This window comes from Trichechus manatus, unplaced genomic scaffold (assembly GCF_000243295.1).
Source record: "Trichechus manatus latirostris isolate Lorelei unplaced genomic scaffold, TriManLat1.0 scaffold00161, whole genome shotgun sequence".
NCBI classification, from domain to species: Eukaryota; Metazoa; Chordata; class Mammalia; order Sirenia; family Trichechidae; genus Trichechus; species Trichechus manatus.
In genome coordinates, this window is record NW_004444097.1 from 3,647,431 (window position 1) to 3,661,861 (window position 14,431).

General features: G+C 41.3%; 1 protein-coding gene across 1 annotated transcript in view; it reads right to left on the reverse strand.

Moving 5' to 3' along the window:
* Positions 1 to 14,431, reverse strand: part of FBN1 (fibrillin 1) — a 275,284-nt gene that overhangs the window by 13,333 nt on the left and 247,520 nt on the right. Inside the window, exons 52-60 of the mRNA XM_004386296.2 lie at positions 13,907 to 13,972; positions 13,538 to 13,654; positions 11,323 to 11,442; positions 9,590 to 9,712; positions 7,958 to 8,089; positions 5,850 to 5,975; positions 5,073 to 5,279; positions 3,308 to 3,433; positions 2,915 to 3,037 (exon numbers count right to left, since the gene is read on the reverse strand). Coding sequence (XP_004386353.1) covers positions 2,915 to 3,037; positions 3,308 to 3,433; positions 5,073 to 5,279; positions 5,850 to 5,975; positions 7,958 to 8,089; positions 9,590 to 9,712; positions 11,323 to 11,442; positions 13,538 to 13,654; positions 13,907 to 13,972 — 1,140 coding nt within the window. The remainder of the gene's footprint in view (positions 1 to 2,914; positions 3,038 to 3,307; positions 3,434 to 5,072; positions 5,280 to 5,849; positions 5,976 to 7,957; positions 8,090 to 9,589; positions 9,713 to 11,322; positions 11,443 to 13,537; positions 13,655 to 13,906; positions 13,973 to 14,431) is intronic.

The following is a 14,431-nucleotide window of genomic DNA, read 5'->3' on the forward strand; positions in this document are numbered from 1 at the left end:
ACGCAAGATGGGCATTTGATTTGAGCTGACAACACATACAGAGAAGCTGTCCTCGGAAGCAGCTCTGAGGTTTGATTCCTAAGTCTCAAACGACCCTGGCCAGAACAGAGCTGCAGCCAGTGGCAATGAGGAACCCAGGAGATAAGGGTTTGGAAAGATACAACCTGGATTCAATTAGAGAGAAAAATGTAGTTTTGGGGGGAATCTGAGGAAAACCTAGTTCCTTTTAGTTAGAGGAATGCAGATATTACAAAGGAATTCAAAACAAATTATGAAATTTTACACAAATTACAAAATGAAGTGAAAGCTTAGGGATTCTGTAAATTTTCAGAACACTGAGAAGATCTATTTAAGTTGAAATATAAAAAGAAATATTGAGGCTGGAAATTAATTTGTTCACTTAGTTCTTTTCTGTTTGCTCTTTTTAATCTGCCCCATTGAGGTTGTCAAACACCATCTGGCTTCTTTGGTCAAGGTTTCTCCTTTGGATTAGACCAAATTGAGCAACCAGGAAGGAAATAAGGAAAGAAAAAACTTATTCTGATAAGCTAACAGCACTTTAAAAAATGTCCCCTGCATTCATCCAACATTATTTCCCACGTCTTAACAAAACCCTCTGCTGTGAACTGACGTTTCCTCATGGCCTCAAGCTCCAGGCTCACTCTCTACCCGTGTATTACTTAAAACCATCAGGAGATACTAGGTTTGTTAGTTTTCAGCTGACGTTTAGCTCCTCTCCCCCAAAAGCCGGGTATTCTGTTTATCCAGGCCCGTTTCTTTCTTTATTTTGATCTCATTTTCTCCTAAACCCAGCCACTGGGCACTCACTCCCCCACAGAGCTGGACTGGGAGCTGCAGATCAGCCCTCGTTTTGCTAAGTGACTGTGTCCACTCCACAGCACCGGGTCCCCTGGCTAGAGTCATGCCTGGAGTTGACCTAAGCTGAGAGAATATCCCGTATTTCTCCCAGAGCTGACTTCTCTTAAAACGGAGCTAGCCCTGTGCTCTTTCCACAGATGGGGGATACAAACCCTCTGCTCAGCTTTCTCAGAGCCCCCAGACCCACCCTGGTAGGGCAGAAGGGGCCGGGGGTGCTGTTTCTACATACTGACCACTTTGGGCCTCCTGCCGGCTGGGTGGCTTCCCCTCTATGACCCACAAGGCTTTGCTAGAACATCATCACATGTTTGCTGAAGCTCACATGCAAACAGGTGAGGGAAACGACTCAGTGACTTTTTAGGAACAACACTCTTTTATAATTACATAAGAACATCAACACTTGATGTTCTCACCTCCAAGGTCTTTTCTCCCCCTCTTCTTATCTGGATCCTACCCATCTCTCATGGGGCTGAGTGCTGGTCTCACGCTTCCCACGGCCTCCCTTCTAGCCCCTTTGCTTTCAGTTTCAATACTGTATGTATCTGTATCACTTGTTTTTATATTTAATCATCTGTGCCAAATATGCAGAAGAATTTAGACCTTAGGAGAAACACAGGAGAAAGGGACCTACGCTGTATGTGGATCTGTAAAAATCACAGTTACTTTTTCTGTTTCTAAAACCATAAAGATAGCACTATTGATGCTTTTTATACCTTGTGAAACAACATAATGACTACTATACATTTAATTTCCATTTTTTGTCTCTTAATTTCTAGAAACTTTTCAAGATTCTCTGGGCCCACAGGTTCAAAAAATGTTGTCAATTTGTTTTGTTTGTTATAGATGATACACACTTTGAGAGGCAGCTCCCTCCCAAATTTGGTTCTTGGTTCACATGAACCAACGCATGGCTCTGAGTTGGAGGCTCATACCGCCCGTAATGCACCATGATCCGTGGGTGCAGAAGCTCCATGTTTAAGAAGAACAAAGCTAATACAACATTTAATTTATGATAGTTGGAATTTTTGCACAGGTATCTCAACTTCCTCTTCCCAATTACAGGGTTAGTGCTATGCAGGAAAGCCTCAGACTGTGGTCCATTGGTCAGCCTCTACTACATGCCTCTTAACTCTCTCCCAGTAGAAACGGGAAAGAGGTGGAGGGCCCTACTTACTGCCCTCCACTCCCACCCCACACCACCCTTCACCCTCCCCTACTTTCTTTTTTCTCCTTCAAAGCTTTATGGCAAAGCACTCTTATTCTGCCATCTGGTCTACCTTTCCTTCTCGAAATATCTTATTTTCCAAATTATCCTTAAGAAGTATGGCTCACATGTCCTACTCACTCAACAGGAAGTTCTGATCATTTAGGAAAATGTCTACAGGAGGAAAATGTTTATGAAATTAAATTTATTCCAAAAGAATTTTGTAAAGGATAACCTCTGGTCAAGGAAGAATTTCTGCAGAGAGTTTCTCTCTTTCTTAATTCTTTGTCATATTTATATCTCAGGGAAGCTCCCAGAGGGGAGGGATGACCCTATTTTGCAGAACAAAAACTTGGACATAGTGTTTAATTAGGCATAGTGTTCTCTAGGGATCATGCCACTGATTATTCTGAGGCAGGACTTTGCAGGAGACCTGGGCTGTATGGTTACTGAATAGATTGACTGCATAAATGCAATACATAGAAAGTAGAAGACAAAATGAGTGAGTCAGAGAGAGATAATCAATTAAGGGTTCACCCCACCCAAGCCCTGGAGAGCTGGCCCTGCCATCTGTGAGATCCTCATACATGGCCCCCATGATGGCCATGGGGCAAGCACTGAGGATGGCTGCTGCCACTGGTCCTCTGCAATCTCCCTGGCCTCAGCCTCTCTCCATCCAGCATAGGAGGTGGGCCATGTGGAGGCTTAAAGGAGGCACTAAGCCCAAGGAAGCAGAGCAGGACTTTCAGCTTACCTAAGGATTTCTCAGAGGCACAAGGAATGCAATGATGTGACCAGGTGGGTGGTGAGTGAATGCAAAGTCTACTTTACCTTTGCAGCTCCTTCCATCCTCCTGCAGGATGTAGCCTTTCGGGCATGAACACTGGTAACTTCCTTCTGTGTTTTTGCAGATAAAATTGCAGGGCTTGGGAGCCTGGTTGCACTCATTCAGATCTATGATCAAAGAGACACATGTGACTGCCCATCTAAAAAAATGTCTAAATATTTGCTCAGCATTCCCACGGTCTAACAAAGAATTTTAGTTTGGGGGAAAGAAAAAGTAGACTGTTTTATTCCCCTTTTAAGGCTTAGCCTTTGATCATTGCTTTATGTTTCCCTATGGAATTACCCAGGCTGTTTAGATTTTTAGTTCGAAGATTTTATTTTTTTGCCATAATATAAAATTTCCACTCTGGAATAAACCATCAGAAATAGGACACCTACCTACACAGGCAGTTCCAGTTATATCTGGAGTGTAGCCAGTTTTACAAATGCAATGATATGATCCTCTGTCGTTGACACATTCCCCATGTCGGCAAACATCGTGGATAACTTTGCATTCGTCAATATCTGTGATTTAACAGATAGAAATTAAAAGAGGAGAGATTATAAAATGGACAGTCTTAATCTGCAGAGGTCACTTCAGTGTCAATACTAATAAAAAGTGTTACTATATTATGAGCCAAAGAAATTAAGCCAAAAGGGTGAAAGCATACATTTTATATGTAATGGTTAACTATATCGAAAAGCAAATGGAAAACTTTATTAATCAATAGCAATAAACTAATCACTAAAAGAATCAGTAAAGGAAAGCTTTAGAAATAATTGGTCTTCTAAGTGTATACTGTGTCTCTGCCCTGGGTCCACAGAACCACCCCATCTAGACATATTTGGCTCCTTGTTCCATCCCATGCCCTCAGGCTTGCCTCCAGCAACATCTCATAAACTAATCACAGCAGTGGACCTTTTAAAAGGAAATCTCATTTTTTCTAACATGCATTTTCAATAGAAGAAGGGAAATTTTCTACATTCTCCTTGTTGCACTTGACGTTAATCCTGAAAAACATCAAACTGTATAATATTGGGGAAATGGGATCAACTTTCCTCCTTGAATGAGAGAGGCATGAGGACTCTGAAGTGGCTCGCTGGGCTGGGTTTTTGCAGCCTGATGAGGATGAGAGACCCCTATTCATGGCTCCACCACAGACAGAAAGACCTGGTCAATGTGCGTTGTCTAGCGTTAAAGCCACTGTCCTGTGTCTTAAGCCATCCACCTTCATACTGCTTCATGGGGGTGCCAATAACAAGTGCTTCCCAAGTTGGTTATTAGCCCTTGATTGCCAATTCATGCCAACAGGTGGGTGCACCTGATCTTTTCAAGAATGCAATTCAGCAGCCCTGTATTGGTCTCAAGAGATGTGTTCCCTTCCCCCATCTTCACATCCTCCAAAGAATCGTAAATTACTTTTGGTCATTCCATCTTATCCAGTTCTATCTTTTACCACCACACCTAGTTCACTTATTCCACCTTCAGCCACATCTTTGTAACATGAACACATATCCTTCTTAATTAACCCCCTTCTTCTCTCTCACTCCAATTTCCTCCCGAGGAGCTCAAAACATCTCTCTCCTTTTCTCAGTCCTTTTAGGAACTAAAAACAATTGTAGCTAATGCTGAGTACTAGTGATAGGCCTGGGAGTTTTCTTCATAGCTGCCTCAGACATCCCCAACAACCTCCTCATCCTTCTCTAGTTCAAGCATCCTGAGCTTTTTCAGATGCAATTGTGTTTCATTGCCAGGATATCAGCATTGTTTATACTTCTTTTATACAGTATATTTTAGCCAGTTTTATGAGTTAAAATACATGCTTGTGGACTAGTTAGGGAATTTAATGATCATTTATTTTGATGTTTATCTAAAAAATTATGTTCTAAGTGGCCAACAGCTGACTTATAACAAACTTTCATTTGGAAAGTTGAGGACGCCTTGTAATGCAGATGCAGAGACCCCAGCACACACCATTAGCCAGGTCGAGCAAGGACACTTTGGCAACACGGCTTTTGATGTCTGAAACACCATAATGAACAATTTTGCTGACCTCAACTATACAACTGAGCCTAAGCCCATATTGTAGATTCCATATTCTCATCTGTTTTTCATAAAGCAAACAGATTCCCTGACAAGTATTTTCAGAACATAACGACGTACCTGCTCCGTTGGTCATAAATCCGCGGCCATGGGGGCAGAGCTTTTTGAAAGCCACAGTGCCCTGGAAAGGGCAAATCTCACACTGTGAACCCCAGCCTCTCCCTCCGTCACAGCAGCATTCAGACTTGGTGACGGGGTTCCTGTTGCTCGAGCCGATCTGACACATGTTTTGTAGCACCTCCGTGAAGCAGTACCCTTCCCGGTTGTCTGGAAAGGACATCAGATTGTGAAGAGGATTTTAGGGTAGGGAATTTTATGAGCATAACAAGATATGAGGAATTTGGTCAGATAAGAAAACCAAAAAGGAGGTAACACTTTACCCTGGGTAAGAAGGAGCGAGAAGGGAAAGCTGGAAACAGCAGTGAGAGAGAAAGGACGGCATCTAAGGGAACAAGCAAAATGAAGAGATCAGTAAGCAGGCAGAAAGGCATCAGCCTAGTCAAGGTTATACCCTATTTGTTCCCAGAAATATGGGGAAATAGTCACGTTATAGAGAGAGAGGGGCAGAGAAAAATGTGGAAACTGATCCTGATCACCACGGGCTTCAAAAGGCAGCCAAGAAAGAAATTCCAAACATGGGATTCAATGATACATTTAGCAAAGGAAGCACTGAGCTGCAGGGTGGTGCTAAGCCCAATGGACAGTCAGAGTCGCTAAGTCATCTCCAAAATATGAACACCTTTAGCCCTTCCTCAAATTTTGACATGTTCTATTATTTCAAACAGAGAGCTGGGTTTCATGTGTCCCGTGCAGAGGCGGTGACGTAGCGATACTCACCGAGGCACTCATCCTGGGCGGGGCTGGCTGTGAACCCATCATTGCACTCACAGGTATAGCTCCCCCGCGTGTTGAGGCAGCGCCCATTCTCACAGATCCCAGGCTTGGTCTGGCATTCATTCTCATCTGTTCAGTTTAGTTAAAGGACCAAAACCGAAATGAACCACTGGACTACTTTGTAGAAAGATAGCTTCTTTTCTCCCTCCCTCCCTTTCTTCTTTCCTTCCTCCCTCCCTTCCTTCCTTTTCGTCCTTCTCTTTCCTTCCTTCCTTCTCTCTCTCCTTTCTTTCTTTCCTTTTTTTAAACTTTAGTTTGTAAATAGGCAATCTATTCATATGATTCAAAATGCAAAAGGGTATTCAGCAAAAAGTCCCCCTCCTTCCCCCTCCCCAGCTGTCAGACTCCCCTCCCCAGAGGCAATCAGTGTTGCTACCACTTTCTAATGTATCTTTCCAGAGATGCATCATGCATATAAACACAAATGTGTTTGTGTCGACTTCCCTTTTTTAAAGACATAATTGGTAGCTTTTTTCTACATATTTAAGCATTTATGGTAGCATTTTATATACACTTATATTTTCACTTAATAAAATTTAAATACTTCCATACTAGTAAATAAAGAGGATTCCCAAAGGATTATTTCAAGTGAAGAAAACAAAACAAAAAAATTAAAGATACAACATGTTAAAGAAACTATTACACTACTTTATCAGAATGTGTTAGATAGTCAGTGTTGACCTGAGAGAGTTTGTCTACACTAATCTTCAGATTCAATCTAGATTATCTTTATTGTAATGTTTCAACAATATTATTAAGAATAATTAACCATAATTCAGTCTCCTGGGTTAAAAAAATATAACTAGCTGGAGACTTAAGAGTTTTCTGATGATTATTTGAAAGGCCCTAAAGTAATTTGCTTAAGTGCTTCCCATCAATGAAGAACAGTTCCAAGTCTCTAAGACAGAGATCTCAATTATGAGAGGCAGAGTCTAAAGGTAACATCTGGAAGAGTATTAAAAACCCCAATACCCAGGCCAACCCCAGACCAATTTAATCAGAGTATCTGGGGTGGGACCCAAGGTCCCCAAGTGACTACAGTTGAGGTGGAGAACCACTGACCCAGGAAGATACAGTGTGGGATCAGAAATCTACATAATTTCTTTTTCTGTGCTTTTAAAGTCTGTTCTTTGACTATTTAATTCTGTCTCTTATATTCTAAGGGGACAATGAGAGTCTTCAGAATCTTCTTGACGGACAACATAAAATATGCCTTTCTGATGCCACTGATTATTAAAAAGAAAAAGGATGCCTTAGGGAATTTTCTAATATTTTTCTCCTGTATTTATTGTCTAAAAGCAGAGGTCAGGAAACTTTTTCTGTACAGATCAGATTATAAGCATTTTAGAGCTTGTGGGACATATGGGCTCTGTTGCAACTGCTTGACTCTGTCATTGTAGTATAAAAGCAGCCACAGGTAATATGTAAATGATTGGGTATCATTATTTTCCAATAAAACTTTATTTACAAAAACAGGTGGTGGGCTGGTGAGCTCAATATGGCCCATGGGCTATAATTTGCCAACCCTTGGTCTAAAGCTGTGGCACTCAATAATACTGGATCCACATTAGAATCTCCTGTGGGGCTTAGAAAGTGCCAGTGCCTGGGTCCCACCCTAGACACCACTAGATTCTCTGGAGGCAGGTCCTACAGGTTTAGAGAGACTCCCAGTTCACAGAAACCTGGCATTTGTCCACAGTGTCAGGGTGCTAGTAGCAAAATTGGGTCAACAGAGAGGCAGTCCAATGTGGTGGAAAGAAGTGACCCTCAGAATAATACATTTCCTCTATCCCTTTCCTTTACTACTACTTATCCTGGAAGGAGGTGGGCTAGGAAATAGGCAAAGGCCAGGTCAAAGAGAGAGAATGACAGTGCTCGTGGAATTCACAGATAATCAAGAGACAAGGGTACCTCCATGGAAAGTCATGATATGAAGTCAAAATGGCTCTGGCCAAGAAGAATACAGCGCCTCAAGGACTCAGAGCCTAAATTCTTTCTGTCCTTTTTTACATCCAACTCACTCAAAGCTCCTTTGTAAGGGACTCACTTACCCATGCAACCTTCTCCGTCAGGTCTCCGCTGATAGCCAGGGCCACAGATGCACATGTAGGTGCCAATGAGGTTCTTGCACTCCATTTGTTTCTCAGCACAGTCATGCTTTCCCTCTTCACACTCGTCCTCATCTGCAAAGAAAGTACAATTACACGTTTACGAAAGAAGCTGCACTGATCACCTGCCTTTTAAACAAAAAGTGGTAGTAAGTAATCGATTTTCATTTATGTTATTTCAGTGTTGGCTTTATTTCCTTTTGCATTTTTGGATGCTAACCTCCTGAGAATGGAAAAGAGTCATTTAACCACCTTTGACCTTGATGAAGAACTTTCTCCCTAACTAACTGATACTCTTCAAGGAAGCATGATTTCTAGTACCATCTGACAAATTGAACTAAAAAGTCTTATATAAAGCTTTCATAATAAAATGATAATGATAACAGCATTATAATCATAATATAGTAATAATAAACCAAAGCTTCTGTTGTACAATAATAACAGTAACGATAACATAATAATGTCATTTTAATATAATAGTAACTAATATGATTTAATATTAGAATAATCATTATATACAGCAAACTTTGGTTTTTACACTTTGATGAAAAGATAAGCATCCACAAATATTCTCTACTGGGTCTTTCCTCGTTTATATCTTTTTTTCAGGGCGGGGGCAGTGGGTCTTCCTCATGCTTTACTTTCTCTCTTACTGCATTTTCCTCTGTCTTTATCTTTCCCCTTTACATGCTGTGAGCTGAGAAATTTGGATTCTATCCTGCATGTGATGAGGAGCTGTCTTAGGAAATCTCCCCACCTTCTAGCAAAATTGTATTTAAGTCATCTGGAGAGAACAGGTGTCTGCTGGTTTAACACCCTGGGAGAAGCAAATCAGAAGCTCTTTAGGGAGACTCTCTGTGATTTACCAAGTTGTATAATGGAGCCTAGTCCAGTGCTTTGAAAACTGCAGGTGTTCAGTAAGCATTTTTAATGGAATTTGTGTAGCTAAAGTAAATTTCATGTACCATCCCAGAACATCCCTTAGTGATGGGGATCTCTAATACTTACATTCCTTCCTTTGTGTTTTCAGAGCACTTTGTCTATATAACCACCATAGCATTTATCACACTGTATTATGATTATTTATTTATATCTGTCTCAACCCCTTCACATTGAGCTTCCCGAATGTGAGGAAATGTTTTTTCCCCTTTATATATACACATCTTAGAGCCCTGGTGGTGCAGTGGTTAAGAGCTTAGCTGCTAACCAAAAGGTTGGCAGTTCTACTCTGTCCTATAGGATCGCTATAAGTCAAAATCGACTAGATGGCAACAGGTTTTTTTTTTTTTTTTTAATATACACATCTTAGCAGAATGCCTGGCATGTTGTAATCATGCAATACACAGTGAATTAATAAGGATCTGACCAAGCTTGAGGATGCTTCAAGCTGTACTTTACGGGGAAAGGTGTCAGTGATAACCTCGTGTTGTCCATGGACAACAGCACTATCTCCCAACTCCCATCTCTCCTCCACTAATGAAAGCTTGGTGGGGGAGTGTCATCTCCCCATCACTCCCCATCAGAGAAAGAGTTAGGGCTCCCCGGATCAGATGACCTTGAACATGTATGTCTCACCTTTGCACATCCTCCTGTCTTCTCTCAGAACATATCCAGCAGGACATTTGCACTCATAGGACCCATAAGTGTTGACACATCGGAAGGCACACAGCAGAGGATTCTGGGCACACTCGTTTATATCTGTAGCCGATGGCAGTAAAAAAATAATGGAACATGAGTGTTAACAACATAGGGAACCTATTTTCACCAGAAGCTGAAATATTTCATAGTTATAAACATGGATGGGCCAAGTAGTCTCTGATTTTCAAGAGAATTATTAAATGAGTTGGTTATTTTATAATTGGTATAAGTAGATGACCACCACATCCTGGTCCCAGCACAGTCTATGCTTGTTGTCCTGGTGTAATTATTATTTAGGTGGATGACAAATTATAAGTCACTCTACATATAGCAGATTTTTCTGAAATCCTCGCTTTGGAGCCTCAAATTGACAATTTGCACCTCCCTAAAGTCACACAGAGTCCTGGTGGCGCAGTGGTTAAGAGTCTGGCTGATAACCAAACGGTTGGCAGTTCGAATCCACCAGCCACTCCTTGGAAACCCTATGGGGCAGTTCTACTCTATCCTATAGGGTCACTATGAGTTGGAATCGACTCGCCGGCAACGGATTTTGTTTGGTTGGATTTTTTTTTAAGTCACATGGAGTGGGATCAATTTTACCCCATTCAGCCAAAACAGCTGCCAAGTCAACTGTTGTCAGAGCATAAGATGACCTCAGAAATATTGTTAACCACTCCCTCTCCACCCTGCCCATGTAAAAGAGGCTCCTATGAAATAACAGTGATTCCTCTGCCCGAGCAAATGGTGCTTCTGGATCATTTTCCTCTTAGAGGACTATCAGTTCATACAGACGCCCAGTTCTAGCCTTAAATAGACGGGGCTAATGTCACTATTAATAGATAAAAAATTAGTTTTGTAGATTTCATAGTTTGGAGCCATCAGACTGTGTTTTGGAAAAGCAGGATTAAAATGGATCATCTCTCTAATGAAGAGCTCACTTTAATTTTAATTTTACCTTCTTCCTTCACCCCCCTTCATTTTTCCTTTAGACCAGAGGCTCTCAACTTGAGAGTGCACCAGGATCACCCAGAAGGCTGATTAGAACAGACTGCTGAGCTCCACTTTTAGTTTCTGATTCAGGAGTTCTGGCATGGGGCTGAAACTCTGCGTTCCTAACAAGTTTCCAGGTGATGCTGATGCTGTTGGTCCAGGGACCATCCTTTGAGAACCACTGCTCTAGACACCCCTTCCCCTTTCCTTCTTCCCATACATCCTACTAGGCGTACTGATAGACAGTTTTCACATGCCTAAAGATGCAACCTTTCTAACAGATTAGCTCCAGAGAGCTACAGGGTACTGGTGGTTATCCCAGTGTGCAGATGTTTCTATGACTAGAAAAGAAAAGAGAGAAGAAAAAGAAAGGGAGCATGGAAGAAGAAAAACAAAAAAGGAAGGGGAAATAAAAAATAAGAAAGAAGAACATAAGTAAGAAGGGAGTTGAATCCAAACTTAAGTAGTAGGGAGACCCCAACAAGCCTTCTGTGTGATAATACAGTGTAACTTGTGCCAGGGGCCACCTGTATCTTCCTTGGACTTTCTCTGTAGAGAGGAAACCCCTCAGAAAAGAAATGACAGAATGGCCCATCGGGCCCAGGTGTTCCTTGTCCTATACACCCAGAGTGTCCCCATGGTAGAACATATAGCCAACTATCCGTGTTTAAAAGGCTTACCTTCACAAGTCATCATGGGACCAGGCTCAAATCCTTCCTCACAGGTGCATTCGAAACCTCCAATCACATTCTTGCAGGTTCCATTTCCACAAGGGTTGCCCACGGAACATTCATCAGTATCTGCAAGTGACCAGCGGTGTATTCAGAAACGATAAACTGAGATAAAATGGTCTTGGACTCAGATATTCCATCAGAGTACTTTCATCTGTCATCTTTCATTCTATTCTCATCCTGTCCTTGCAGGAAATGAGTACACGTGTCTTATTATCACAGGTTTATAACTGTGGAATTCGTCTTGCTCAAGGACACTAAGTGGCGGTGACATTGATAGCACCTGGATTTCTAGCTTATACATTGCTTTTCTCCAGGAGTTCCTTCCCATGGAGCGCTAAATCTTTAGTGGGAATTAATGGTCTAAGGGTTAAAACAAGTCTCCTCTTACTAGTCAAAAGTTTGCACTTATTTAAAGCTAGAAACACACATCCAGTTTGGCCTTACATTACATCACTCTCCAAGAAGCTGTATACATGATGGATTTTTGCCAGATATAAAATAGAAGACTAAACTTAGGCAAAATGAGAGACTAGAGGTTAAACAAAATTAATACACTGGATAAAATCAAGATTTAAGCAGATTTTGTTGGTTCTGTTTGAAACCATATGGTTTACATTACGCAGAAGAAAGGCTAGGAAGAAATATGTTTAGAGTATGATCTCTCTAAACAACTGTGGAGAGAGAATAAGTCTTACCAGGGAGACCTAAAAAGTCTATATGCCTCCTAACATATCTATCTAGAATACTCACAGTTCCTATTCTGGCACATCCCTTGGGGGAGAATATCTTCCCTTGTTGAAAAATAATTAGTATTTCAACTATCTAGGGGACAGACGAATGATGGACTATCATCCAGGGTTACATCCTATGCTGGGAGTTCTGAAGTCAGAAAGTGAAGGCAAGAGGGTATGGTAGAGAAGGATCATTTCTCACGCACATAGTAACACTAACTGAAAATTCCAAAGAGAAAGCAGTGGCTTATTTGCTTTTGTTCTACTATCAAATTGTATTTCATTGTCAAGAATATCACTTCTCCTTCAAGTTAATAAAAATTATGATATCACTGATTTTTAGAGTTGTAAGGATAATAATTAGAAACAGTCTAGTTCACTGCATAATGTTACCTTCTAAGGCCTAGACAGACTAAAGAACTTGCTTAAGCTCCCACAGACGTACCCATTGCCATGAGGCAACTTTGACTCATAGCGACCCTATAGGACAGAGTAGAACTTCCCCATAGGGTTCCAAGGAGCAGCTGGTGGATTCAAACTGCCGACCTTTTGGTTAGCTGCTGAGTTCTAACCACTGCACACCAAGGCTCCCCTAAAGACATACCCATTGTAGTTGAGTCGATTCTGACTCATAGCCAGCCTATAGCTGGTGCTAAAATCCTCATGGCCTGGCTCCTTGCACCGAAAGAACACTTTCTAATCAACACAAACACCCTCAGCATTTATGCCCTTATTAATTCAGTTACACTGAATTGCTTTGCAATCCTTAGATAAACATAATACATGGATTCAATGCAGAGTTAGTATGAATTAGGAGGTCAAAGGTCAACCATAGGAACTGTTATTTATTCACTTTCTTTTACATTTTAATAAAGTAAACCCTGGTGCGATAGTGGTGAAGAGCTATGGCTGCTAACCAAAAGGTTGGCAGTTCAAATCTACCAGGCGATCCTTGGAAACCCTATGGAGCAGTTCTATATTTTAATAAGAGGGTTAAAATAAGAATAATTTACACTGGGTGCATAGCCCTTCCTATGACTAAGTGGAATAAAATCCAGAAACATATTTTATTTTCTATACCAAGAGAATAAGATAATTATGCCCATAAATAACTTAAAAAATTTTCAGAGACTGTCATTAAAATGTTTTCCTTTTCACTGCCTCTTCAAATGTGCCCAGTGTTTGTCTTCCCCTATTAGACTGTAAGGTCCACGCAAGTAGGGCCATGTTGTCTACTTCATTCACTGCTATGGCCTCAGAGCCTAGCACAGTGCCTGGAACATGGTAGGGGCTCAGCCAGTACCGCTGAATGAATGCTGAAGGAATGGACTTATTTCTGTCCTGTCTTGGCACTTACACCTCCTAGGGAAATGCTATTAGCTTACTTTCCAATTTGTAAATCCCAATGGAAGAGACTGACTTTTACTCACCCACACATTCATTCCCTTCTAGAATGTAACCAAACGGACACTCGCAGCGATAGGAGCCGTCTGTATTGATGCACTGTCCATGTTTACAGACATCGGGTTCTTTGCATTCATCCATATCTTAAGCAAAGGAGGAAAGAATGGTGAATAACAGGGTACTTTAAAAATAACACACAAAGGTAAATTATGATCATGTAAGTGCTTTTCAATGGAACACCTAAACATACAACTGGTATCCAAACGAAAAGGCTAAAAAGTAGTGCTTAATTTTCCAAGATAGGTGTAGAGAGATAAGAACAACTGGGAAGAGGGTGAGGAAGAGGCTGGTTGAGAATATTAAGACATGCTAAGAATCAGGTACAGGTCACTCACCAACTGCTGAGTCATCTGGTCCCACAATGATCCCACTTCCATAGGGACAGATCTGGCGAAAGGCCTCTGTGGTGGAGACGCACACTTGTTAATAGATATACCAATGGCAATTAGCCACAGGCTCCTCCCAAGCATTGCATGGCAGCCAATTGCCACATTCTGCACATATCAAGAAAGGATGAACAACAAAACCCCAGAAGCAGGAGAAAGTGAACGAACTTCCCAAAACTGTTATGTCTACTTCTTGGAAGCTTCTGATTCATAACATAATGAAAAATAACTATGTAGCTCCTGAGATAAAATAATTTGTAGTGAACATTTTAATTACACTTAAACTATCTTATCTTTAGGAGTCCCCAAACCAAAAAACCCATTGCTTATTGAGTCGATTCTGACTCATAGTGACCCTATAGGACAGAGTAGAACTGCCCCATACGGATTCCAAGGAGTGGCTGGTGGATTCGAACTGCCAACCTTTGATTAGCGGCCAGCTCTTAACCACTGTGCCACCAGGGCTCCTTAGGA